The following is a 27,725-nucleotide window of genomic DNA, read 5'->3' as shown; positions in this document are numbered from 1 at the left end:
TTATACACCTGGGGCCAGGCCAAGTGATTAGAACACCTGATTCTGATCATTTGAATGGGTGAGCGAATACTTTTGGTAATATAGTGTATGTGTGTGTATACAGTGTATATATATATATATATATATATTTACCAATTTACAGAGAAGAAATACACAAAAGATTTAGTTTAGAAGGTCATATAAGCAATTCACTTTCAAATAAATAGATTTTTCCGTCCGTCTGGACACAAATAAGACACAGACATGCCTTATATGGTCTTTTTCAGGACCACATTTCCTCAGGTTGGCAGAGGTTAAGTTGTGCTAATGACAACGTAATTAGGAAACTACTCAGGTGTGAAATCCTCTAATGACGTTGGTTTAGCTGCGACTCCGCTCACAGCTCTGTTGTTATTTCTACTCATGGACACAAGGTTGAGGCTTCACGTCTCAGATCAATGAATGGACGGGTCCTCTCTCTATTATTCATGCTCTCTGTCTTTTCTCCTGACTCTGCTGTCAGCGCCTCAGCTGGGCGTCCAGACAATCATCCACCTGAGAATGGAGTTCATTTAATAATTTATCCTCAGTTCTTCACTTCCTACTTTCTTCACTTTATAATCCTCTCCTCTACGTTCCTTCAGTCGTTCCTATTAATTTAGTTTAGATTGCTCGTTTGTTCAAACCTGACGTTAACACCCACTCTGATCTGATCACAAGTGTTAAACAGGTTGAGGTGTGAACACTGATCTGGTGTCAGTCAGGTAGAGATCCGTTCTTCCTTCCTTCTTATCCTTCCTTCCTTTTATCCTCCCTCCCTTCATTCCATCACCCCATCCTTCCTTCCTTCTCCCATTTTTCCTTCCTTCCTTCCTTTCTCTCTTCCTTCTTCCTTCCTTCCTCCCTGACATCTATCCTTCTTTCCGTCCTTCTCTTATCCTTCCTTCCTTCCATCCTTCCTTCTTCCTTTCTCTCTTCCTTCTTTCTACCTTCCTCCCTGACATCTATCCTTCTTTCCGTCCTTCTCTTATCCTTCCTTCCTTCCTTCCTTCCTTCCTTTCTTTCTTTCTCTCTTCCTTCTTTCTTCCTTTCTCTCTTCCTTCTTTCTTACCTTCCTCCCTGACATCTATCCTTCTTTCCATCCTTCTCTTAACCTTCCTTCCTTCCTTCCTTCCTTTCTTCCTTTCTTCCTTCCTTCCTCTTCTTCTTTCCTTTTATCCTCCCTCCCTTCCTTCCATCACCCCATCCTTCCTTACTTCTCCCATTTCCTCCTTCCATTGTTCCTTCCTTCCTTCCTTCCTTCCTTCCTTCTTCCTTCCTTCCTTCCTTCCTTTCTTTCTCTTTTCCTTCCTTCTGCCTTTCTCTCTTCCTTCCTTCCTTCCTTCCTTCCTTCTTTCTTCCTTTCTCTCTTCCTTCTTTCCTACCTTCCTCCCTGACATCTAGCCTTCTTTCCGTCCTTCTCTTATCCTTCCTTCCTTCCTTCCTTTCTTTCTCTTTTCCTTCCTTCTGCCTTTCTTCCTTCCTTCCTTCTGCCTTTCTCCCTTCCTTCCTTCTGCCTTTCTTCCTTTCTCTCTTCCTTCTTTCATACCTTCCTCCCTGACATCTAGCCTTCTTTCCGTCCTTCTCTTATCCTTCCTTCCTTCCTTCCTTTCTTTCTCTCTTCCTTCTTTCTTCCTTTCTCTCTTCCTTCTTTCTTACCTTCCTCCCTGACATCTAGCCTTCTTTCCATCCTTCTCTTAACCTTCCTTCCTTCCTTCCTTCCTTCCTTCCTCTTCTTCTTTCCTCTTCTTTTCTTTTATCCTCCCTCCCTTCCTTCCATCACCCCATCCTTCCTTACTTCTCCCATTTACTCCTTCCATTGTTCCTTCCTTCATTCCTTCCTTCCTTCCTTCCTTCCTTCCTTCCTTCCTTCCTTCCTTCCTCTCTTCCTTCTTTCCTACCTTCCTCCATGACATCTATCCTTCTTTCCATCCTTCTCTTATCCTTCCTTCCTTCCTTCCTTCCTTCCTTCCTCTCTTCCTTCTTTCATACCTTCCTCCATGACATCTATCCTTCTTTCCGTCCTTCTCTTATCCTTCCTTCCTTCCTTCCTTCTTTCCTTCTCTAAAATAACTACCATCATATATAAATCAGATCTTAACATGTGAGAGTCTTTCCATCTTGTCCCAAAATCTGGATCATGTCTCCAAGTCGGCGTCTCAGATAAGGAAGACCATGACTTTCATCTGCTGTAGACGACAAGATCATTAGACGACAACAACTCTAGCTGCAGCCTTTAATCTATTATAATGTATATGTATATTTGACAACAGCAGATACTTACTGCAAGATGTGCAAATGAGAACGGGGAGTTTCCAGGGGGACCCCAGGAAAGTTATGTACCTGCTAAAAAGTCAAATAATCTGACGAAATACATAATTATTTTGCAGATCAACAGCATTAATGATATTTCAATATTTATTATTATTATTTATGAGCCTTTTCATAACTTTTTGTGGTCCCCAGGAAGTATTTCCACCGTTGTTTGTGATGCTTTCACTGTGTTTCTATTTGCAGAGCATGTGTTAAACTGATGAAGACGTTTTCTAAAGTTGCAGTGTGTTCAACTCTTTCTGTCTCTATTTGTACTATGAACAGCACAGGAAATATTTGATATTGTTGAGTTAATCTGTTGTCAAAGACTAAAAACACCTGTCAGTTCAGAGTAAAGAAGAATTTCTCTTTGTCTTTCTCTTAGGTTGGCTCCATGAGCTGGCCAAACGTCTGGGGACCCCGTACTTCCTGTCCCCCCTGACGACGCTGGTCCCCGTCACCGCGGTCAGCAGCCTCCCGGCCAACGGCACTCAGTGGAACGCGTCGGGGTCGGAGGTCGGAGGCCCGGGCACCTGGAACTCCAGTCAGTATTACGGGAACACGTCGGGGTCCGGCAGCGGGGGCGGAGGGAGCTTTGGCATGCTGGGCGGCGGCCCGTCGATGCGGAGCAGCTACGTGACCTCGCTCTACTTCGCTCTGAGCAGCCTGACCAGCGTCGGGTTTGGAAACGTGTCGGCCAACACGGACTCGGAGAAGATCTTCTCCATCTGCACCATGCTCATCGGAGGTAAGACGTCTGCTGGAGGCTGGAGGGGCATCGCTGACTGTTCTGCACCGTTAGTAAGGAAGTAGAGAAGGGAAGATCACGCCCCCCAGTGCAGGATGACTCATCGACAGTCTTTTTATTATTTTTATTTATTCACCTCACATTTAAATTCTCCACGTTGCTGCTGGTGTCTTCCTGTTAAGACTCTCAGCTGGAGCCACCTCTGTCCACTTTGTATTCACGTTGGTGTTTCCTCTGAGTTCTTCTTCTCCTCTCAGTCTTAAGTGCTCGCTCACTTCATTATCTTTCAAGCAGCTGTGCACATTTTTCTTCTGCACACACTTGGATGCCTGTCTCATTGCTCTCGCCTTCTTGATTCAGACGTTTCATTGCGTGTTTGGCTTTTGCATTTGTTTATAGATGAAGAGGTTTATACGAAGGTTGGCGTAAAGTTTGGGCTTTAAATCTTATATTTTCTGGTATAAGAAACAAGAACTGTTCAGCTTTATTATGCTTTATTAAAAGTGGTACGTGAGGCGGCACAGTGGCGAGGTGGTTAGCACTGATGCTTCACAGCCAGAAGGTTCTGGGTTCTAATCCATCATGGGTCAACTGGTTCCTTTCTGTGTGGAGTCTGCATGTTCTCCCTGTGTCTGCGTGGGTTCTCTCCAGGTACTCCAGGTATGTCCAAAGACATGCTGGTTAGGTTCATGTCCCGCACCTCTCGCCCTATGACAGCTGGGACCCCTCAGAAGATGAATGAATGAATGAATGAATGAAAATTGACACGTTGCTCGAACTTGAGTGGCAGGTGGGTGTCCTCACAGGTTGCTACCTGTCTTTAGCCTCAACTCCACGTCTTAGAGCACTTATTTAATCAGCTGGGAGTTAGTTGGAGTAAAGAAGGAAAGAAGGAAAGGAAGGAAAAAGGGAATGGAAGGAGGCAAGGGGAGAAGAAAGGAAGGATGGGGTGACAGAAGGAAGGTAGGGAGGATAAAAGGAAAGAAGAGGAAGGAAGGAATGAAAGAAGGAAGGAGGGAAGGAAGGGAAGGAAGGGAGGAAGGGAGGAAGAAAGGAGGGAGGGAGGAAGGAAGGAAGGAAGGGAGGGAGGGAAGGAAGGAAGGAAGGAAGGAAGGAAGGAAGGAAGGAAGAAAAAAGGCAGGAAGGAAGGAAGTAGGGAGGGAGGGAGGGAAGGGAGGAAGGAAAAAAGGAAGGAAGGAAGGAAGGAAGGAAGGATAAATGTCAGAGAGGATACATGAGAGAAAGAAAGAAGGAAAGATGGAAGGAAGGAAAAAAGGAAGGAGGGAAGGAAGTTAGAAAGGAAGGAAGGAGGAAGGGAAGAAGGAAGGAAGGAAAGGAAAGGAAAGGAAGGAAGAAAAAAGGCAGGAAGGAAGGAGGGAGGGAAGGAAGAAAAAAATGAAGGAAGGAAGGAAGGAAGGAAGGTGGGAGGGAGGGAAGGAATGATAGACGTCAGGGAGGATAGTTGAGAGAAAGGAAGAAGGGGAGAAGAAAGGAAGGACCGGGTAATGGAAGGAAGGAAGGGAAGAATGGATCTCTACCTACCCCTGGATCAGAACCATCAACAGCTGCTTGTTGACTTGGAGACATGATCCAGATGTTGGAGACAAGATGGAAAGACTCTCACATGTTAAGATCTGATTTATTTATTTGAGCTGTTTGAGTTAATGACGGTAAATAAACTTGTTTTAAAAACAGATTAACAGACTTCACTTCCTTCTGGCAATAAATGTAGTTTTATGTTTTTTCTGCTCGGTAGGTGTTTTTTTTTTTATTTTAAGGTGACGGCCTGTTTTATAAAAACTTGATAAAGCTGCTTATTTTGACTCATTATGAAATATTTACAGGTTCATTAGACGTAGAGGAGCCTTGGGCCCAAAGCTCTGTTTATAGAGACGGACTACTTTTTGGTTTTTAATAGGATTTACGGACAGAAAGAAGACGCAGACTTTAGCAATTCTTTAATTAAATTTATATTATGTAGGTGGATGTTTTCAGTGCTGCTCCCTCAGTGATATGTGTATAAGTAGAGACGTCTATTAAATTAGAAAGGAGCAACGACTCAGTGATCTGTAACCTGAGAGATAGTTTAACATTTAAAAAAAAGAGGTTCTCCTAAATGAGAGGTGGGACGCTCTATCATCCTAAAATGAAGTCATTAGTCTGGGTGTCAGTGGACTGAGGACGTGTCCTCTGGTCTGATCGCCGTCTCAGCAGCTTATCACGTTTAAAAACCGCTGCAGTCAGGAAATAAAAACAAGAATAGATGGATCCAGGTCTCAAACTTGTGACTGTAGAGTAAATATTAGTACCACGCAGAGAACCGTTGCTCATACCGGGATTAGAGCCGTGTTTTGGTGGGTTTAGAATAATAATGTGTTTTATTTCTCTGCAGCGTCTCTCTGCCTTTTAGAGGAGCAGTAATCCTCCGTGGTTTTAGAGCAGCTAAGTCGCTTTAAGCCCTTCGCCTTTTGACTTCATGGGGCTCATAAAGACGTCCTGCTGGGCCGAAGCATTATAGGATGTTCCTGGGGGGGTCTTATAGGTAGAAACCCATCAAACAACTGTAATTAAATCTGTGTCATTCTAACACACATCTAAAAAAAGAAAACTGAAACTAAGGAGACTGGACGTGTAGAGATTCTTGGAGACGATTCAACCAAGTCTTCACTTAGATGGAAGCTGTTCTGCCTTCTGAGGGTGTCCTGTTGTTAGTGGGGGGCCTTTGTGGGGAGGGGCCTCTGTGGATCGTCCCACAGATACTTGATCAGTTTGGGATCTAGTGAATTTGGAGGCCAGGTCAACACCTAGTGCTGTTCTTCATGTTTTTTTTTAGTTGTTCCTAAAGTGTTTTTGTGTGTGTGTCTGTGTCAGACTGCATCCTGCTGGGGATGGCTGCTGCCATCAAGGAGTGTCATTGCTATGGGGTGGGGGTGCCTGGTCTGGTCTAGGTGGGTGCTACATGTCTAAGTAACATCCACACCAATGAATGCCAGGTCCAGAAGTTTCCCATCAGAACACTGAACTGTCACAAGATGGTTTGAATGTTATTCGCTTCTCCTGTCGGTGGTCATAATGTTGTGGCTGATCTGTGTGTGTCCTCTGTCTGCAGCACTCATGCATGCCGTGGTGTTTGGTAACGTGACGGCCATCATCCAGAGGATGTACTCGCGCCGCTCCCTCTACCACACTCGTACCAAGGACCTGAAGGACTTCATCAGGGTCCACCGGCTGCCCAAGGCCCTGGAGCAACGTATGCTGGAGTGTTTCCAGACCACGTGGTCCGTCAACAACGGGATAGACGTCAGTGAGGTGAGAGCAGCCAAATAATTACTGCCTTCACTTAATTAAGGCTGCTAAAGTTGAGGCAGCCCACACAGCTCTTCAGAAAGAACAGTCTGAACCTCCTCTCCCTCCACAGCTCCTGAAGGACTTCCCTGACGAGCTGAGGGCCGACATCGCCATGCACCTGAACAAGGAGCTGCTCCAGCTGCCTCTGTTCGAGTCGGCCAGCAGGGGCTGCCTCCGCTCGCTGTCCCTCATCATCAAGACCTCCTTCTGCGCCCCGGGGGAGTTCCTCATCCGGCAGGGAGACGCCCTGCAGGCCATCTACTTCGTCTGCTCGGGGTCCATGGAGGTCCTGAAGGACAACACTGTGCTGGCTATCCTGGGTGAGTCAAAGAGTATGACGACGGTTCGTGGTTGTTTACGTGTTGTGGATGGAGCCTTCGTCTTTAGGTTTAGTTTTTTTAGATATACATGACATTTCCTGGAGATCCAAAACACGACAGAAGCTCCAGCTCTGAGACCGTCAGGCCTGAAAGATGACTGGATTTAAAAAGAATGAAGACAGAGAAGAGCTGCACAAAAGCAAAGACGCGTGAAAGATGAGAAACTAGATGGAAAAGATGGAGGAGATGCCACAAATCTCTGGAACTGTTTGTTCCAAAACAGAAATAATTGAATTGACCTTGTGAATCAGCAGCTTACACCGACACCAAACCAGGAGATACAGTAGAAATACCACAAACCTCTGGAAACGATGACATTAATTTAATCAAAACTGTTTCAAAACTTAAATATCTCTAAGTTGATATTGAATTGAATCAAATATGAATTGAGAATAGCATGTGAAAGTTTTAAATTTGTGCGTTCAGTTGCGTTTTTGACTCCAGGAACTTTAGAGGTTGCGTTTCCACCGTGGTGGGGGACTAGGTCGGAAATGAAGTTCACTTAAGTCCCTGAACGGGGTGGTAGAACTTTGTGGGCGGAGCAACCCCACGTAAAATCCTTTGTCTCATTTTTCAGACGTTTTGCTTTTTTGCTTCCCTGCTTCTTTCTTTTCAAGCGTTGTCTCAGTGATCACGTCTGCAGACCTGTTTCAATCTCCTCCGTATTTACTGTTTTTGCAGTGTCACTGTTTTATATGGCGTTCATTTAGTTTTATAGTGCATAATTGCCACCGTCGGGACTGGAGTTGAGCAGAAATAATATTTTGGAGACTAATTTGCCTTAGGAGTTTTTAGAAAATACCTTTTGAGTTCATTGATTTCCCAGAGCTACGAGTTCCTGGTACCTGGAATCAGTCTCAGGTGAAGAACCTGAAGTAACGACAGACTTCATTCGAGGTGTGTCATGATAATCCTTGTTCACATTCTCTCCAGCAGAAAGAAAAGCAGATCCTGTTTGCAAATTAAAGAAAGGAGCAAACGCGGAGCTTTCAGATGGCGAGCAGTTTGCTTCGATGACACGCTGGCTGCATAATTGGACTAAAATGTAATAGGGAAGGGTCTATTATTTGACGGCAATTATGCATGAATTTGGTGAGACAGAGCTGAACGAAGACAATTACCCGTCAAAACCGAGACTCGGCGCGATGATCGGGAATCGGCGGGACGCTGCGTTGCATGGTTAATGACGGCGAGGGCTATTAATCTGAAGAGGCTGCAGAATGTGTTTGAGTTCTGGAGAAAATTAAAGAAAGAGAGAAAGAGAGAGAGAGAGTGATCATCTCAGTTCAGTGATTACAGTTAAATCAGACCTGCAGAGCAACTTGATCTGGATTTTTAATGGAAATGAGGTTTGATGAGGAGGAGGAAGGAGGAAGGTGGAAGGAGGAAGTACAGTTTTACAGTTGAAACAACAGGGGAGGCAGGGCTGACAGGGAGCTGATAAAGAAACGGAGGGAAAGCCACGGCGTCCCGCGGTGTTGATCCTTCGAGCTATACCGAACGATTCTCCTCTGCTGCTGCGAGGAGACACGTTGGATGTCCTCCTATCAGACCTCACATACGGCGGAGTATAGAGTGGATGAAGGGACGTATGAGGATGTTTGTAGTTGCGGTTGCACGCTCCTGTTTATTGTCTGAGCTGCAGATGTGTGTGAATCATTAAAGGATGAGGCTGGTGCATCCAACGTATATCAACGTTAACGCTGCTTTAATGTGCAGCTTTAAGATGCGTCTTCGTTTCCTAGCAGGTGGAGGTTCTAGCAGTCTCTTACTGGGGGAAAAAGCATTAATATTTATTTATATTTATTCATGTGATCATTTCTACTAGTGGTTGAATGAATGAGTTAAACTCCTCTTCCACAGATCAGCCCTGTTGAGTAGGTGGTCTTTAATGTGACCCAGGACTCATTGTGTGTTCACACTACCAAAGGAAGGAGGTCACATGTGTCCCAGACCACCTCCACATGTGGACTGACACCAGATCAGTGTTCACACCATAGACTGTACATAAACATGGACTACACGTCTCCACTTCATGTCACTGGCCAAAATAACGCTATGTTCCCGGGGATACGGGCGGCGGCATCTTGCGAGTTTGGATCCAAAGTCTGATCAGTACGGTCTGAGGGTGGAGCCACGATATCGATGCCCCGCCCACATTTCCTCCAGGCTCATTCGCGTTTTCGTCTAATTAACACTACGCTCTGCTCTACCTCCACCTGTTACAAGGAAATGTTGGATTATACGTTGTACGTATTTTATTTCTTTTTTACAACACTCATGGTCCCACCGGAATGTTTCAAGGAGCGGTTGGCATGGCAACTGGTAGTCGCCATTATGTCACATCCTGTTTCTATAGCGTCAAATAACGAACGAAACGAAACTTATCCAAAAACATGCATCAACATTATATTAACTACCAAAAATGACAGAAACCATCCTTGAAAATAAATTATTTGATGTGTATTTTAGTGTTTTAGTTTGGCCCAAGTCCCACCCACTAACATGGAGGGGGTGGAGCTTATGACCTATACTGCAGCCAGACACCAGGGGGAGCTCTACTTGCTTTGGCTTCACTTTAGAGGAGCAGTTCTGCCGTCCATATTTATACAGTCTATGGTTCACACCTGGACTTTAAGATGGACACTTGTGATTGGATTACTAGAAAATAACTTAATTTAACTTCCTGTTGATGCCAAAATGCTTTAAAATGCCCCAGTGCTACTACTCTTAAATGTTTGGAACCGTTTGGTGCATGGAGTTTAAACATCCGAAGCTAATCTACATCGTTTCAGAGAAACAAATTTAATAATTCTGAATTAACCAACGTTTAAGGGGTGAACATCCTCACACTTTTTGTGGTCAACACCTGCGACGAAACCTTTGGTCGTCTCTCAGGCTGAAATCTAATTTCCTCCGGGTTGCGCTCCAAAGATTTTGCAGCTCTAATCTGGCGTGTTTGTGTGAATGTGTAGTAGACAAATGTGATGGACGAGGGACGCAACGATGATGATGAAGAAGAAGAAGAAGAAGGCTTTGTGTGCACGTCTCAGCGGTCAAGTTTATCAAAAGGTCAAGGTGGATTGAATTAATGCCGCGTACCTGTGTGTGTGGAACGAGGTGGATTTGTCTTGAAATGCCAAGCGTCCGGCCCACATTTTGATCCTGATCGTGACGCACACATCAGCGCGGTACGGGGCGCCGTGCTGGTATTAATAATGGATAGATTTTACATTATTAAAGCGGCGTGATTATTTATGCTGAAGGGTGGAACGAGCCCTGAAAGCCCTCCACGTGGCCTTTACCCAGAACCTGAGACGACGCCCGTCCTCCAGGAATTACTCTGTGCCCGTGGTGACAATAAAAAGACTAATCTGACATTCGCCGTTTACCCTCCAAACATCTCGAGTGCTTAAGTGCAACCGTGCATGTAATATCCACAGTATACGAAGCACACACATTAGCGTCAATAGCTCTATCAAACCTTTTACCCCTGCAGAGGTAGCACCGTCCTTTACTCCTTTAGTTTTAGTCCTCATTTAAAGACTAAAATTGATTATTTACACCAATTGATATTTAGTTTGCTTTGCTTTGTTGCTAATAGCTGCTGCTGCTCTTTTTTGTAGTTTGCACACGGCCACTGGCTGCATGCTGAATGTATCTCTGCTCAACGAGAACGATTTTACGCTGCCTAGACGATGCAGACACCTGTTGGCTCCATCGACACCGAGACTAATGTCTTCATAATTTCATTTAAAGCACCGGGCCGGCGCAGGGACTGTGATGTAACCTGTCAATTTGCTCTTAAATCGACCTTTACTTTGACCATCGCACGAAATCGGTGGAATTACTTAACGCTGAACTAACAGCATGTGACACTTATAAAAACATTGACCTTTTATTTCATTAACACCCCCCGCCAGGGCAAGATACTTAATTATGCAGCAGGACTGGATGAGAAAAGGAGGTTTGGTGTCCGCGTAAAGGTCCCGGACAGTGGGGCTGGTCAATTGGATTCCGATTCGACTGATTTAGAAATATTTACGTTGCGTCCAGCTCTTCTCTGTCATCATACTTTTTAAATCCATTCAGCTTTCAGCCCCGGTGATGCTCTCAGAGTTGGAGCTTCTGTCGGGTTTTTTGGATCACACGTCGACTAATCTAGGAAGAGCTACTATTAGCTGGGAGGCTAGGAAGCTAGGGAGAGCTACTGTTAGCTGGGAGGCTAGGAAGCTAAGAAGAGCTACTATTAGTTGGGAGGCTAGGAATTAGAAAGAGCTACTGTTACTGAGGCTAGGAAGCTAGGAAGAGCTACTGTTACTGAGGCTAGGAAAATAGGAAGAGCTACTATTAGCCTGAAGGCTAGGAAGAACTATTATTAGCTAGGAGGCTAGGAAGAGCTACTATTAGCGATGCTAGGACGCTAGGAAGAGCTACTATTAGCTGGAAGGCTGGGAAGCTAGGAAGAGCTGCTGTTACCGAGGCGAGGAAGCTAAGAAGAGCTACTATTAGTTGGGGGGCTAGGAAGCGCTACTATTAGTGAGATTAGGAAAGCTAAGAAGATTAGCTGGAAGGCTAGGAAGAGCTATTATTAGCTAGGAGGCCAGGAAGAGCTAGTATAGCGATGCTAGAAAGCTAGGAAGAGCTACTATTGGGTGGGAGGCTACGAAGAGCTAATATTACCAAGGCTAGGAAGCTGGAAAGTGCTCAGTTAGCTGGAAGGCTTGTAAGCTAGGAAGAGCAACAATTAGCTGTGAGGCTAGGAGGAGCTACTATTAGCTGGGAAGCTAGGAAGATAAGAAGAGCTAAAATTATCTGAGCGGCTGGAAGGCTAGGAAGAGCTGACCTCTCCTGAAACATGGTGATCAGCTGGTCTAAATTTTTTTTTTAATTCTAGATAATCATGTTGTTGTGGAAATATTTGAGGATTTAAATTAAAAACAATTTAGATTAAAAACAAGAAAAGCCTTCATCGTTTGCTCCTCCTGTGTATGATTATGACGATCAGTTAGCTCCGGCTGTTCTGGCTGTCAGCTGTGTTTATCGTGGTCCTAAGACCTGTAGAAGGCCTAGTGTCATACAGGAGCAGCAGAGCCACTGAGTTATCATCCCACTTTAAAATAAGACTAACGATGTCTGAATCACGGTGTGAGGAACAAAAGAAATGCCAGAGAGAAACGAACCGGCTTACAATCAATGACAGTGATGAAATGAACGTCTTTTCTCGAGCTTGTCGTTTCCCGGCCTCTAGTCTCTTTTTTTTTCCAGATACACTCTGAAGTCTAGACAGCTACACAAACTTAAATGTCACTTTCAAGTGCTCATCACCTGCTCACTTTAACATTTGGCTGTGATTACGAGCAGCAGCTTTTTCCCCGGCGCTGCCACCCATCGTCTCCGTGACAAAGACAGGCTGGAGCTGAACTGTGGGCGAGGTGGTGGTGGGAAAAAAAAAAGAGAAGTGGAGAAAGAAAGACGATGAGGGAGACAGACGGAGCATGTGAAGGGTTCATCATGTCAAATTAAATCCCATCACATATGGGGCGGGGTGAGGAAGACGAGGGTGTTGGCTGGTGCAGCGACAGCAGGATGTGGAGGTGGTTTACATCCAGTAACTCCTGGCATCCTCTCCCCTTCCTTCCCTCTCCCTCACCCTTCTCTCTCTCTCTCTCCCTTGTTTCTTTTGTCCTTTCACCCTCCCTCTTTTCCAGTCCACCTCCACACTCCGTCACCCATTTTAGGTCCCCTCTCGCCTCTAACCCATCCCGCCCCGCCTCCCTCCATCTTCTTGCCTCTGTTCCCTCTCGGCTCATTCTTTCTCCAGCCCCCATCTTTTTTTCTTCTCTTCTCTCAGCGGCTGTGCAGCCCAGAGCCGTCTTTGTTTCCCTAACGCTGCAGAGGCCTTTGACTGTCTTGTAAATTAGTGTTTCTCCTTATAGACTATTATAGGTTTTACATTTTCGTTCTGACATCACACTCAAGAAGAATAAAGACGTTAGAGTAGTAACCTGAGCACTTCTTCCTTTTTTTTGTTGTTTTGTTGTTTATTTATATTGTCTAATGTCACCAGGCAGCTCCTCCGCTTTTTCATCCGTCGATAAACCTCTTGTAATTGCAAAGAGTTTTAAAAAAATAAATAAATATTTGTGATTACCTCCAAAGAAATCATGCACGGGGGTTGTAAATTATTCTGAGAAATAAGTATCTGCATTGATCCTGCAGCAGTGTAGAAAAACAAAACGGTCTCTTACTGTGATTGAGAACTGATTAAAGAGATACTCTAACAATCTAGTAACACACTTGGATGTTTCACAAGAAACATTTTAAAGATAAAAACTCGCCGCTAGTCTTTGTTTGTCATTAACTGCTCTGTTTGTAGATGCAGCTGCAGCCTCCACTTCTCTCCACTGGATTACTTCTTCCTCTTTCTGTTATGTTAAGTAAATAACTTCACTGTCTGAGTCAGCCACTGTTGGAAACGTAGTAAGTTTACAAAACTTTTTAAATATATATTAAAGAGAAGATTAGAGCCATTAGGTTTTGTTTGGTCTTGGTGTTTCGTTATGCAGCTGCAGCCTCGACTTCTCTCCACTGGATCGCCTCTTCCTCTTTCCAGTGTGTAAAATAAATAACCTGGCTGTCTCAGTCAGTTCATTTGTTGTTAAAAAACCATAACATCTTCTTTACCCATATTAAAAGATGCCACTTTTGCCGTTATAAACTGAGCAAACATTGGATTTTTGGTGTCAGATTTTGTCAGGTGGAAGCAATAAATCTTAGCATAAGATAGTAGTCTTTTCAAAAACTAATGACGTCATCTGTTCATTGTAGGCTGTGTTTACCATTAATACAGAGGCATAGATTGCAATGGGCCACCATAGTGTCATAGCCAATTAGAAATAGTTTTTACGTGTCTCAGTTAACCCAAACAACATTGCTGCCAGAAAGTGTTCATATCTGTTGTGTGTTTGGGATCTAACAACACGTCAACGTGTCTGTGAAAGTTTTCCGTCATCAAGGTCATGCTATAATCTACTATTAGCTGGAAGACCAATCCAAAAAATAATAATCTGAAACAAGAGCAACTGGACTTGTAGAGTTTTGTGAAGATGTTTCCTGAAGGTCAATGATGGATCATTCATTGGAGAAGGAAAACAAATAGATGTTCCTATTTAAACCCAAGGTTAGAGATGAAGAAGCTGCTGGGATGAAACGTCTTCAAGGAAACCCAAAGAGTCCCAACAGTCTTTATTTTAATTTTAATTTTTATTGATACAACAATATTTGATAAGGTTTAGGTTTCAATTTTAAAAATATATGAACTTTTGGGTCATTATAGCTGTAATTTATTATTATTTGAAGAAACTGTATAACTGTTTTAATAATTAGCACTAATATTTTTCCAAAGCTCTGACATGAAACTTGTTGTTTTTCCAACTTATGAAACGAGCACCAGACCCAAACCCTTTTTGAATCACTGGATTAAAAAAATAAAAATAAAATGGTGGGTGGCACTTTAGAGGTCTGGAATAAAGCAAACTGATGATATGTGACTGTTTTTAAAGCCGGGGAGCTGTCGCTGTGAATAGTCATCTTGACGTACAAAATCAGCACAATACCCATTACATGTGCTTTATTCCTCACAATAATGGAACTACAAATAACTTTGACATTCAGAAGGAATGCACTAACGCCACTCAGCGCCGCTTTACGTGGGAAGTGTGTCTTTTTCAAGTCAAACGAGTTTCCAGGAGCTTTAAACAAACACATGCTCCAACGCGACGCTTCCGAAATAACTTCACAGGTTTAACCTTCGACCTTTAAGTCTGATCCTGTTCTCTCAGTTAAAAACCTTCTGCTTCAGAAAGAAAACTGAGTCTCACTGTTTGTTTTTTTGTTAAAGGTAAAGGAGATCTGATTGGCTCGGACTCCCTGACGAAGGAGCAGGTGATCAAGACCAACGCCAACGTCAAGGCCCTGACCTACTGCGACCTGCAGTACATCAGCCTCAAGGGCCTCCGCGAGGTCCTGCGACTCTACCCCGAGTACGCCCAGAAGTTTATCAGCGAGATACAACACGATCTCACCTACAACCTGCGGGAGGGCCACGGGGCCGACGTGAGTAAAGCCGTGAATGAGTTACGAATGAAGTTGTTCTGTTTGCTTCTATGTTAGACAACGTTTAGACTTAGAGCTAATGAGGCGACGTCATTGTTGATGCGTAAATACGTCGATACGTCAAAATGTTTGGTGAAAAATCTCCAACAAGAATCTAGTAATACGACAGAGTTCATTAAAACTGTAGTGAATTTAGTCTGATAGTTGGTGGGAAGTCACATCCAGAACAGAAACTCGAGCGCAGATGCTAGTAGCGATGCTAATGACTAGCATTTTAGCACTGCTTTCCATTTTGTTTAAAAGTTGTCACCATTTGGTTTCTGCCATTTTAAAAAGTTGACGCATGACAGCTCCTCTAAAGTTGAAGCTAAAGCATGTGGCGCTCCCCCTGGTGGCTGGAGACTGCAGTACGTGTCATATAAGCTCCGCCCCCTCCATGTTAGAGAATGGGGCATGGGCCAAACTAAAAGATTAAAGCAGACGTCAAATACAAAAATACAATGCTGCGTCAAACAGCAGATTGACTTTCCAGCTCATCTTAAGAGCCGTGAGGCGTCACGACTATCTTTCCACTCGGCTCCTTTCTTGTCTTCTGGAGCACAATTAAAAAATGATTCAGTTTGTTCACTGAAGGTCGAAAAACAACATTTCTCTGCCTAAAGTAAACTGGTTAAGCTGCTGCCTTCAGTCGCAACAGACTTTAAACAAACTCTCCAACTAATGGTGGTTTGTTAAAGGTCTGCTGTGAGTAAAGGTGATGGAGTTTAAAGGAATCATCCGAAACGAGACATCTAAATTATTATTCAGTCACTGATGCTCGTCTGGAAGCCAGAGAAACTTTCTCCGACCACATTTTTCTTTTTTTTTATTTGCTGATTGTGCTCCTGCAAAGATCTGCAGAGCCAATCGGATCGTTTGGAGGCGGGGCTTTATGTGGTGATGGACAGAACAGTAGTCATACACGTTGTCTGCTCACTGTTGAATTACTTTAAAATGTCTCTGATAGGCCTGATCTGATCCATTTGATGCAGGTATTCTGATAAGAACTCTACTCCAGGCTCTGTGGATCCTTAACAGAGTAAATCAAATATGAAACCTTCACCTGGAGCTAATGTTTAGTCTTTAACTGAGGTCTCATTGATAAAAGCTAAACATGACCTCTCCACTAATACACTAGAACGGACACAGATCTGTGCACGCAGCCTTTAACCACCGCCACGCTGAACACAGGCTGCACGTTTTGCTTGGTGCAGCGCAGGGACAAGAATAGCTCAGTGCTGCTGTTTGAAGCTGTCCTGCTGCTAAAAATAGAGCAGGGGGGGAAGCACGGGTTCTCCTTGACTGGCTGTCCCCCAGCAGCTGCTGCTAAGATTGGATCCTGCTCGATATAAATAGCTCAGCCAGTCGAGGAGAAGACGGAGGAGGAGGAGGAGGAGCAGGAGGAGGAGGAGGCGGCGGTGGTGGTGGAGGGGAATTTGGCAATCTCATTTTCTTCTCTTCCACTGCAGTGCCGTTTGTTTCTCCAGGGCGCAGCACACTTACTGCAGAGTGTGAGCGGGGTGCAAATGTGTAGTCACATTTAGAGGATGCACGACTCTAGATGCTGCTGCCCATATATTACGCCGAGGCTGCAGATGTTCACCCTTGGTTATCGATGCAAAACAATAAATAAATAAAATAAAACCGTTCTGGTACCAGCAGCCCAGGAGAGTGTGTTTGCATATGTATGAAAGAAAAGACTGCAGGAAGACAGAGAGAAACGCCTGCAGAGATCTAGCACCCTGCCTCGCTCTCAGTAAACAAATACTTCAAGAGGCAATCTCCGAGGATGAATGATGATGTCGACAGCAACGAGAAGAGACAGACAGGTGTAGTAGACTCGATAAAAAACACAAGAACGGATGATTGTATGGGAGCTATTCCAGGAATCAGAAAGGAGGAAAAAGAGGAGGAAGTGTTGCTTCTACTTCCAGTGCTGCTTCACAGGCTGCGCACACGATACTGTCATGACCTCCACAGCCACGGGCCAAAGAGATGCAGCGTGCATGACCAACCAGTTGACAGGCTGAGCTGAGCTGAGCTGTGCTGCCTGGAAAGAGAGGGATGTTACCGTGAGATTTGTACCTGCGTTATTCAATCTGCGCCAGGAACAAGGTGGAACGACAAAAATAACAACACGAGGACAAGAACAAGGAAAAGAGTTGAAAATAAAACGGGAGCTGAACATCGAGCAGCAGAGACTGTGTTAAGAGCATGCTAACCACGTAGCAACACTGAGCTACTAAATAAGCATGAAGCAAAAACAAGAGAAGATGTTAAAGCCCATGAAGATAGAGTTAGTTATCTTGATCTGATAAAATCCTCTGATTGAATGTTTTTTAAATACAGAATATTTATTGCATCCTCTCATTAGAAATTGTTATTTTGCTGAATTATGAGAGAGATTTTCTCCAAACTAATGCTGCCATTGGTGCCAGAGATCTGTGGTATCTCTGTATCGCCAAAAGTATAGATAAATTCAGGTGTTCCAATCACTTCCATGTCCACAGGTGTATAAATCCAGCACCTAGGCATGCAGAATGCTTCTACAAACATTTGTGAACGACAGCAACTCAGCCACGAAGTGTCAGGCCACGTAAAATGACAGAGCAGGGTCAGAGGATGCTGAGGTTCATAGTTCTCAGAGGTCGCCAACTTTCTACAGAGTCAATCTCTACAGACCTCCAAACTTCATGTTTCCTTCAGATCAGCTCCAGAACAGTAGAGAGCTTCATGGAATGGGTTTCCATGGCCGAGCAGCTGCATTCAAGCCGTACATCACCAAGTGCAATGCAAAGCGTTGGATGCAGTGGTGTAAAGCAGCCACCACTGGAGTCTAGAGCAGTGGAGACGTGTTCTCTGGAGGGATGAATCACGCTTCTCCATCTGGTAATCTGATGGTGTGGGGTTGTTTTTCAGGAGCTGGGCTTTGCCCCTTAGTTCCAGTGAAAGGAACTCTGAATGCTTCAGCAGACCAAGAGATTCTGGACAATTCCATGCTCCCAACTTTGTGGGAACAGTTTGGAGATGGCCCCTTCCTGTTCCAACATGACAAGGTCCATAAAGACATGGATGAGAGAGTTTGGTGAGGAAGAACTTGACTGGCCTGCACAGAGTCCTGACCTCAACCTGATAGAACACCTTTAGGATGAATTAGAGTGAAGACTGAGAGCCAGGCCTTCTAGTCCAACATCAGTGTCTGACCTCACTAATGAGCTTCTGGAAGAACGGTCAAACATTCCCATAAACACACTCCTAAACCTTGAGGAAAGCCTTCAGAGAAGAGTTGAAACTGTTCTAACTGCAAAGGGTGGACAGACGTCATATTAAACCCTATGGATTAAGAATCAATCTTGAATTCCAGTATCTCTCTTCATAAAGTGTGTGTCTATTTCTTGGACTAAATCCAGTCACGTCTCGCAAAATACAAGGAAGAGAATTAAGGGGGAGGAAGTTTAGGACATTCAAGATCAGATCAGGACAAAAATCAGCTGATACTGAAGATTAAAAGATGGTGGGGTAATAAAACCTGATGGGACGTCCCTGCTCGTAAAACAGAATCAAATTAATTCAGGTGGTCTGTAGAGATATCCAGCTCCGTTCTTCAGCACATCTTTGCAAACAAACACATCTCACATACAGCCTCATGCCTGCGGTCGTATTCCTTCACATGCATGATGCAAAACCTCGGAGCGCGAGCACACACGCAGCCGAGCACACGCCAACACGTGGCGAGCGCACACTTGTCACACCCCCGCGTCCCGGAGCCTCGCTCCCCGGTTCTCCTCCAGAGCCCAGAGCTAAGATTAGAAACAAGACGGCTAAAAATACATCACTGGAGGAGGGGGGGAGACGGCGGCTTGGAGGGGGACACTGGGGGAGGAAGAGAGAGAATGCTGAGCAGGCAGGGATGGAGATGGAGGGGGAGAGGGAGGAGAGAGAGAGAGAGAGAGGCTTGATTAAGATGGGAGAAGAAGATGCAGAGGGGCGTTGTCTTGTCTGCATGATGAGATATGAAATACATTCATTACTCACTGCACCAGTCGCTCCACGTTAGAGACACAGTGATGTTATTGTTTAGAAGCAGAGAGAGGACGAGCTGCACTCCTACATATAGAGATAGAAATATATATATATATATGTATATAACAACACCCATATATGTGTTATGTGAAGGAGCAGCAGGAACAGACAGAACATATATTTATACCAGAAAAGATGAATGAATCGTTTTGCTGGCCCAAACATTAGGTACACCAGTGAATGCACATGTCATAGAGGTCAGATAACTGTACTCATCACGTTAGATAATTAATATACTGGTCACTTTATTATATATATAATAATTTTACCTTCATAAACCACATATATAAAAGAAAATGTTTACCATATCCATGTTAGGTGTCTTATGGTTCAGCACAACTTCACCTACATGATCTGATAATTATTTGTTTCACTATAATCTACCTCATGACATATTGGGCCCAGAATACACACACACAAAAAAAACTCAAATTCAAATTGAAATAAGACACAAGATGTGTTTATTAATCCCACATATGGTAAATTACCTTGTCAGAGTAGCGCAGATTAGGCAAAAATATATATAAAAAAACAATAATGACTTCAACAGGGGAATTTACCAAAACACAAATACAAATTTTAAAAATATATAAAAGAAAATAACAATACTCTGAAAAATATATAGAGAAAAACTAGAAATATAAAGACATTCTGAATATACACTGTGGTGGTGGAAAAAACTTTACAAATAAATAATTGATAAAAACTTTAAAAACAAAAGTATAAGATGGTGAGGTAGTGGTTCGTGCAAAAAAAACGTTCCTTAAATATGTAAATAATTTATTTAGTACAACAAAAACCACAGACATAAGCTAAAGATTGTAAATGTGAACATATAAAGGTAAAATTAAATTCTAGTAAAACTCTGGAACCAATAACAACAATAGTTTTGTGTTCAGAACTCTTTCAAGTAAAATAGTTTCCAAATTAAACTCTCTCTGGATTAACTGAATTGAAATTGATTCACTGGTGTATCTAATAAAGTGGCAACGGCCCTGCTGCCTGTTAACCTTAAATCACTCTTAAACCCAAACACTGATTAAACCCCTCATGGCTAATATTTAGTCATAGATTTGTTTTTAAAGCAGAACAAACAGCATTTTTTCTTTCTTAATCCTTGTCTGGTTCCTGTTTGTAGTTTTTCTGAAAGTTTTCAGCATCAGCACTGAAGGACGGACTAAATTATTCACTGGATAAGCAGGGACATGACTGATGGAGGGGGGTGATGAGGAAAACTCAAACACAGTAGTCTGTATTAAATGTAGCATGACCGGCTTGTTACTGCAACAAATATTTAACTCAAAATCAAATTAAATAATTAGTTGTTCATCTAATTACGTTGAGCTTCTTCTGTTTCCTCATCTTCTAACGTGTTTAGCAGGGACCACTTTTTGAAGACACTTATTGTAACGCCATGACAGCTCCTCAAAGGTGAAGCTAAAGCAAGTAGAGCTCCCCCTGGTGGCTGGCTGCAGTATAGGTCATATAAGCCCCGCCTCCTCCATGTTAGTGGGCGGGGCTTGGGTCAAACTAAAACACTAAAATATATATTTTTTTTTCAAGGATTGTTTGTCATTTTATTTGTAGTTAATATGTTGATGTTTGTTCAAAAATCAGTTTTATTGAGGAGTTTCGTTATAGTTGTTTGACGCTGTGAAAACAGGATGTGACATCATGATGATTGACAGTTGCCATTGACAAGCACTCTGTTTGACCAATGGGAGGAAGTGTTGTCCATTTTTTTTTTTTCAGTCTATGGTTTCAACTACTACACAAAAAACACTTGTCGCGTATGACTACTGCTCCTCTTCCTGTCCATCACCACATTAAGCCCCGCCCCCAAACGATCTGATTGGCCCGACAGATCTTTGCTGGAGCAGAATCAGTTCTCAGCGGAGAGACTCAGCATCAAGGTTCTAGTGTATTTCTATGTGGTGTCCTGTGGGTGTTCTCCTTGTTAGGTTAATGTTAATGGTGACCTTCTACTGGATAAGACACCATTACACTTTAATCACACTCATCCCTGTGCATGCTAATTAAAAAATTAATCATCTTTCCTAATTACAATGAATAAATCAGAACTTTGGACTTGTACAATCAGGTGAAAGTTTAAAATGTCGTCTTCATTAATAAATATCAGGCTCAAATATGTCACGATAATGTTTGATGAAAGGTTTATTAGAGGAGCTTCAGTTTAAAGGGGAACTCCGGCGCAAAATGAACCTGGGGTTAATAACACATGTGTACCGAGTTCGACCGTTCTCTGGTATTTGTTTTCATGTATTTGTTTTGTTAGTCAAATGAGACCAGTTTTCTTGCAAACCGCTATTTAGCGTATAACGCTAGCCTTCGGGGCACACCGACACATAAAAAGAAATCGCTATTTCTATACCACTAACAAGGCTCACAATATCACCACACTTACACGGTAGCATAACTAGGGTCTCTACATGTAAACCGAAGCATTGAGAACTTTGCAAGTATACAGGCAGTTTATTAAAAAAGGAATACAGTACCGTTCGCGTCCGGCTCGCATATCCAAGCGGGCGCCATCTTGGGGAAACTGAACTGTCTGTTGCCGGAAGAAAGCACTGAGAGCACTGAACGAAGAGAGTTCAGTTTCCCCAAGATGGCGCCCGCCTGGATAAGCGAGCCAGACACGAACAGTACTGTATTCCTTTTTTAATAAACTGCCTGTATACTTGCAAAGTTCTCAATGCTTCGGTTTACATGTAGAGACCCTGGTTATGCTACCGTGTAAGTGTGGTGATATTGTGAGCCTTGTTAGTGGTATAGAAATAGCGATTTCTTTTTATGTGTAGGTATGCCCCGAAGGCTAGCGTTATACGCTAAATAGCGGTTTGCAAGAAAACTGGTCACATTTGACTAACAAAACAAATGCATGAAAACAAATACCAGAGAACGGTCGAACTCGGTACACATGTGTTATTAACCCCAGGTTCATTTTGCGCCGGAGTTCCCCTTTAAGCAAAGGATTAAATTGACGACTTAGAAAATAATCAAAACATTAGTTTAAAAAAATAATATTTATTGACTAATCTAAGAAATAACTGATAAATTAAACAATAACGCCACAAAATGCTGATTTAATTACATGTTAAAAGTTAAAACAGAAAGTAAATTATAAAATACTACTAAAAAAAAAAATGATAAAATACCAAGGTCTCTACATATTAATAACAAAATACATTTAAAAAATAAAATGAACAAAATATAAAGAAACGGAAAGAGAAGAAAAATAAAAGTTAAAAGAAAGAAAACATTTCATAATTTAACCAATATTTATTTATATATTAGATTTTAACAGGTATCAATTCTTCTTGAATTGTGTGAAACTAATATTAAATCTGAATCTACATTTATTTAGGGCTCATGTAAAGATGTTTTCTTATCTATATTAAAAGATAAAAACCAATGTTTATATCTCACAGTATAAACTCTTGTGTTTGTCTGACACCTACTGGTTCAACCATGTAACTACACTCATTCTGTTCCTTCCATCATCATCATCATCATCATCATCATCTTCTTCTCTTCTCTCAGGTCGACTGGGAGAGTAACGGTGGTTTGGTGAAGAAGCTGCCGTCCATCCGTGAGGACGAGGAGGGCGACGAAGAGGGGCACTCCGTGTCCCGGGCCCCCCGCTCCCCGCTGCATCTCAGCCGGGGCCTCAACTCGCCCCTGCGCTCCCCTCTCCTGGCGCCGAGGCCGTTCAGGGCCCCCTCCGAGCACTCGCGTCCCGCCACCCTGCAGATCCCCGTGGTCAGCTTCTGTGGAGCGCCCCCCGAACTCAGCCCCAGGTGAAGCACAAACACGAGGCAGTAATCAGATTAATTATAATGATGATCACAACAATGATAAGAAATTAGAACTGGTTAGAAAGAAAGAAAGAAAAAAGAGTCAATGTTGCCCAAAACCCAGAGGAAGAAGGAAGAAAGAAAAACAGGGAAAGAAAGGGAAAAGAAAAAAGAAGGACAAATAAAGAAAGAAAAAGGGAGAAAGAATGTAGGAAAGAAAAAGAGGAAAGAAAGGTCAGGAGTAAGAAAAAAGGAAAAAGAAAGAATTAAGAAATAAGAAAAAGGAAGAACGAAAGAAATAAAAGGGAGAAAGAAAGAAGGAAAGAATTCAGAAAGAAAAGTCAGAAAAGGAGTGAGAAAACAAGGAAAAGGAAATTAAGAAATAAGAAAATGAAAAAGAGAATCAGATGGATAGAAAAGACAGAAAAGAGAAAAAGAAAGACAAAGAAAAACTAGAATGAATAGATGAGAGAGAACAAGAAAAGACAGAAAAGAATGAATAAGAAAGTGAGAAATAAAGAAAAATTCAAAGAAAAATAAAGAAAATGAGAAAATAAACAGAGAGAAAAGGTAATAGAAGTAACGACAGAAAGAAAAAGAAAAAAGAAAGAAAGACGTTAACAGGTATTAACTCTTTAAAGCGTTGAGACAAAATGACCCCATTGACCCCTGAAATCAACCAATCATCAGAGAGAAAGAATAAACTTTCAGGGCTTCAGGAAGCACAGACAGGTGTCTGGTTGCCACGGCAACCAGCAGTTGCAGGTGGATCAGCTGGGGTCTGTCTGTATGTGGTGTGAGCTGCTGATGAAGGTTTTTAGTTTTTAATTAAATGTTTACATGAAAACACTAAACACAGCTTCGATCAGGTCAATCTGAACACAGATGAAAGAAAGAAAGAAAGAAAGAAAGAACGACTCTCCATCCATCCATCTTCTCCTTCTCTCTCTCTCCTTCTCTCTCTCTCTCTGATCAGTCCTTCTTTCCTCCACAGGTTCGTTGACGGTATAGAGACAGAGAACAGCTCCTTGGCCTCTCAGAAGTTTGAGTTCACCCCAAACCTGTCACCTGCTCCATCCTCACCGTACCCAGGTAACACACAGCTACACACAAATACACACAACTGTACACACAGACCTGGTGTCCTGGTGGAGGGTGGCTGCTAACTGGTGTGTGTGTGTGTGTGTGTGTGTGTGTGTGTGTGTGTGTGTGTGTGTGTGTGTGTGTTCTGCAGGGATCAGAGAGACCTCAGAGATCAAGCAGAGCGTCTCTAAACTGACTGAGGAGGTGAGTGATGACGTCCAGATGGTACAGAGACATACTGTCCTCTGTCCTCTAGTTAGTTACTCATATACTGTAGTGATGGTCACAGCTCAGCTGGTATTTTTAACTTGTTTATAACATTTAACACTTGTTTTAAATGAAACTTTCTTTAAGTTAACTTAAACATCTGATAAAACAAACTAGAAAAAGTGTCCGTCCTCCTATGAGGGACGTCCTGCTCCAACAGGTAGATGAAGCACCGTTAGACCTGACAGCTGATTGGATGGAAAAAGTAGAACAACAAAAGGAGCTGGACACAGAAACTAGAGACTAGAGGGAGACATGTACCTCACTGCTGCTACGCTGAAAGAGTCCAGTCGTTTGTTTTTATTTATTTATTTTAGGTCTGACACGAACCAAAACTACGTCCCTGTAGCGTCAAAACATCTTCTGTTTTAGTGATGGTTGGCTAGAGTCAAAGCTGCTAAAAACCCCAGAAGAATTAGGAAAGAAAGGAAAAAAGGAAAAACTGAAAGAAATAAAGAATTTCTTAAAGAATTAAGAAAGAAGGTAAGAAAGGGAAAAAAGAAAACCCAGAAAAAGAAAGAAAGAATTAAGAAAAAGGAAAAAGGAAAGAAAGAAAAGACAAGGGAAAGAAAGAAGGTAAGAAAGTGAAAAGGAAAGAAAAAGAAGGAAGAAGAAAAATAGAAAAATGAAAGAAAGGGAAAAGGAAAAAGAGAATGACAAAAAAAGGAAACCTAGAAAAAGGCAAAGAAGTGAAAGGGAAAGGAAAAGAAAGAAAAGATAGAAAAAGAATAAAGAAAATGAAAGGAGGACAGAAATGGAAAATGGAAAAGACCAGAAAGAAAGAAAGGAGAACCAACTCTCTGAAGGTTACAGCTTGTTTCAGGGTAGATGTTTCATTTTGTCCTGGAGACGTTAAGACACAGTAGAAGCATCATGTGACCATAAAGTCCTTCACGTTGACTCCGTCTCTTTGTCTCCGTCCTCGTCTCAGATGAACAGTCTCTCCAGACAAGTCTCCACGCTCAGTCAGGAGCTGCAGGAAATGACACGCCTGCTGAAGCCCCTCCTCCTCCAAACGGCGCCGCAGCCAGTCCTGATGATGCCAAATCTGACGCCGCCCCCCAGCAGCACCAGCCAGCAGTCTCTGACCACGGCGGCGCCGCCTCCACCTCCACCACCACAACCTCCGCCCTCCGCCACGCCTTGCTCCGCCCAGAGACCCGACACTCGCTCCCTGTTGGACAGCGGGGACGTGGAGGGCGTGGATCTTCCAGGATGCCTTCTCCCGACTCCTCATTCACCAAAAAGGCCTCAGTCGTCCCAGACAGCGTCCCAGACAGCGTCCCAGACAGCGTCCCAGCAGCCGCCCCCGTCCAAGAGGCCCTCAGATTCCAACCTCTCGTTTGAGGAGGGACTACCAGGGGGGTCCCCGCTCCCTCCAAGCCTCCACGCTTCCTCCAGTAACGGGATATTCCTCCCTCCTCTGGCCTCTCACACCCCCTCACCTTCCCTCTCCTTCTCCATGTCTCTCACCTCCTCACCCTCTTTTTCCTCCTGCCAAGGCCTCCACCTCTCCAGACCGGGGCTGCTCCCTCCACCTCCCTCCCAGGACACTCCTCCTCCTCCTCCTCACCCGTCGTCCTCTCACTGCTCGGCTCCCCCGTCGCTCACGTCCTCCCCTGGAGATCACCGGCCGAGGCCTTCCCCTCCGTCCCCCGCCTCCCTGCGTCTCCACCCCTCCGCCGTGTCCCTGCCGCTGTCTCTGGACTCTGCGAGGAGACGAGACGCCGGAACCGTCGCGGCGTGGTGCAACTCGCAGCGGGGGGGGCGCCAGAGGGAGGCGTCGCGTCCCGCCGCTCGCCACCAGGAGATGGAGATGCAGGAGTGGAAGTCGTCCACGGAGCACATCAGCTTCATCGATGAAGAGGAGCCGGCGATATGAAGGAGGGAGCAACAGAGTAGCACAGATGGACGAAGGAGGAGGAGGAGAAGAAGAAGGAGGAGTTCAGAGCAGGAAATAAAAAGACAGCTGGTCCGTCTCTCACACAGGAAAAGACAAACACACACCTGCGAGGCCGAGACGTCACCTTAGCGTTCCTGCAGATCAGTGAAGAAGCACCTTCCTATAGACCCCCCCCCCACCACCACCACCACCACCACAGCACAAACTGTCTCACAGCATCAACCAACCAGTAGCATGAGTCGAAGCAGAGCACATCGTTTTTAATCCGGAGCCTCGTTAGCTCTTAATCCAGTGAACTGAACATAACAATATCGCTTTTTAATCTTCAAAAGGGCAAATACAGACTAGGGGTGATCCCGATCGGTCCAGGCGTTATTTTAAAAACGATCGGATCGGAATAAAGCTTCAGCAAAGTCTGATCTTTTGTAAACACAAACCACATCAAAACGTCTTCTTCTACTGTTTGTAACGGCGGCTGGCGAGCATCAAAGCTGCCAAAGAATCAAAGAAGCAGAAGAAGACGACGACTTCTTTTAGTTAATTAAACATCAGGCCGGGCAATACTTAATATTAGAAGACTGATATCAGATCGGGACGGGGGCAGGGGGGCGGGGTGGACTTGATCGGGACATCCCTAGTACAAACACACACAAATATCTCAGCGGAAAAGAAGAGCAGATACTCCGAGCCACCTCTCTGGGACTGGGAATGTAAGCTCTTCAATCAGTCTCACGTCGCATCAAGTCGGCCAGCTTTGCTTTGGATTATTATTATTATTATTATTAGTTTTTCTTTTCCACAGCCAACACTGAACCGTCTCCTCAGCCCCACACACACGTCCCCGTCGTCGCTCATGTTTTCAAACACAACTCTGTTGAATTTGGTTTTAAATTCTGACGTTGTTCCTTTGAGCCCTGTAGAAGAACGAGTAGAGACACAACGCCTCCATCTATGAGGGGTTGTATGCCAAAGAGAAAAGGTGTACGGGGAAATAAACTAAAACCCAAAATGGCACCCTTATAAACACAGTTTCTCACCATCACGACTGTTTACAACCAGCCTATCAGATTGTATATTAAACTCCTACATCACCCCCTGAGCTTTAGCCATCCAGCCATTCGTGCCTTCTCTAAAGCCCTCCTGAAACCTGTTCATCACAGGGAAGCATTTGGATCAAAATTTACACATAAAGCCATCACTAAGGAGAACACCTGCACCTTTACCTGAAACACAACGGACTTATTTAATTATTTATTGACCTGGGCTTTTATTTATTTGCTTCTGCGCGTGTGGGAGATGTACCCGGGACCGTCCTGATTCTTATGTAGCACACTGTTCATCATCTCCGACTCATTTACCGACGACTGAGACGACAGACGACCACGAAATCCACAGCGTCCACGTCACCACGGAGGTCTCAGGACTTTCTGGACACGTCGTTTTGCTTTAGGTGCTTTTGTGCGCCCAAACGTTGCGTGTACTATAGTCAGATTTCTGGTTTCTATTTTCTGTAACGGGAGCAGGAGACTCTGGACTCTTCACTCACTGAAATAACTCACAGAGCAGAACTCCCATCGATGTCTCGGGTTCTGATCCTGGGACGTCAC

The 27,725-nt window shown here is 43.8% G+C and overlaps 1 protein-coding gene across 1 annotated transcript in view; it reads left to right on the top strand.

Annotated features, from left to right (window-relative positions):
• kcnh3 (potassium voltage-gated channel, subfamily H (eag-related), member 3) overlaps positions 1-26,097 on the top strand; it is a gene marked incomplete at its 3' end in the record, with an annotated part of 148,829 nt that extends 122,732 nt beyond the window's left edge. The window contains exons 8-15 of the mRNA XM_084545598.1: positions 2,717-3,079; positions 6,189-6,388; positions 6,498-6,747; positions 14,711-14,925; positions 22,612-22,868; positions 23,842-23,957; positions 24,100-24,152; positions 25,147-26,097. Of these exons, the coding sequence (XP_084401724.1) occupies positions 2,717-3,079; positions 6,189-6,388; positions 6,498-6,747; positions 14,711-14,925; positions 22,612-22,868; positions 23,842-23,957; positions 24,100-24,152; positions 25,147-26,097 (2,405 nt within the window). The remainder of the gene's footprint in view (positions 1-2,716; positions 3,080-6,188; positions 6,389-6,497; positions 6,748-14,710; positions 14,926-22,611; positions 22,869-23,841; positions 23,958-24,099; positions 24,153-25,146) is intronic.
• Between the last annotated feature and the right edge of the window lie 1,628 nt (positions 26,098-27,725).

Source organism: Chelon labrosus, assembly GCF_963514085.1.
Source record: "Chelon labrosus genome assembly, chromosome: 5".
Taxonomy (NCBI): Eukaryota; Metazoa; Chordata; class Actinopteri; order Mugiliformes; family Mugilidae; genus Chelon; species Chelon labrosus.
The sequence above is the reverse complement of the archived record's forward strand: the minus strand, read 5'-3'. Positions and strand labels throughout refer to the sequence as shown.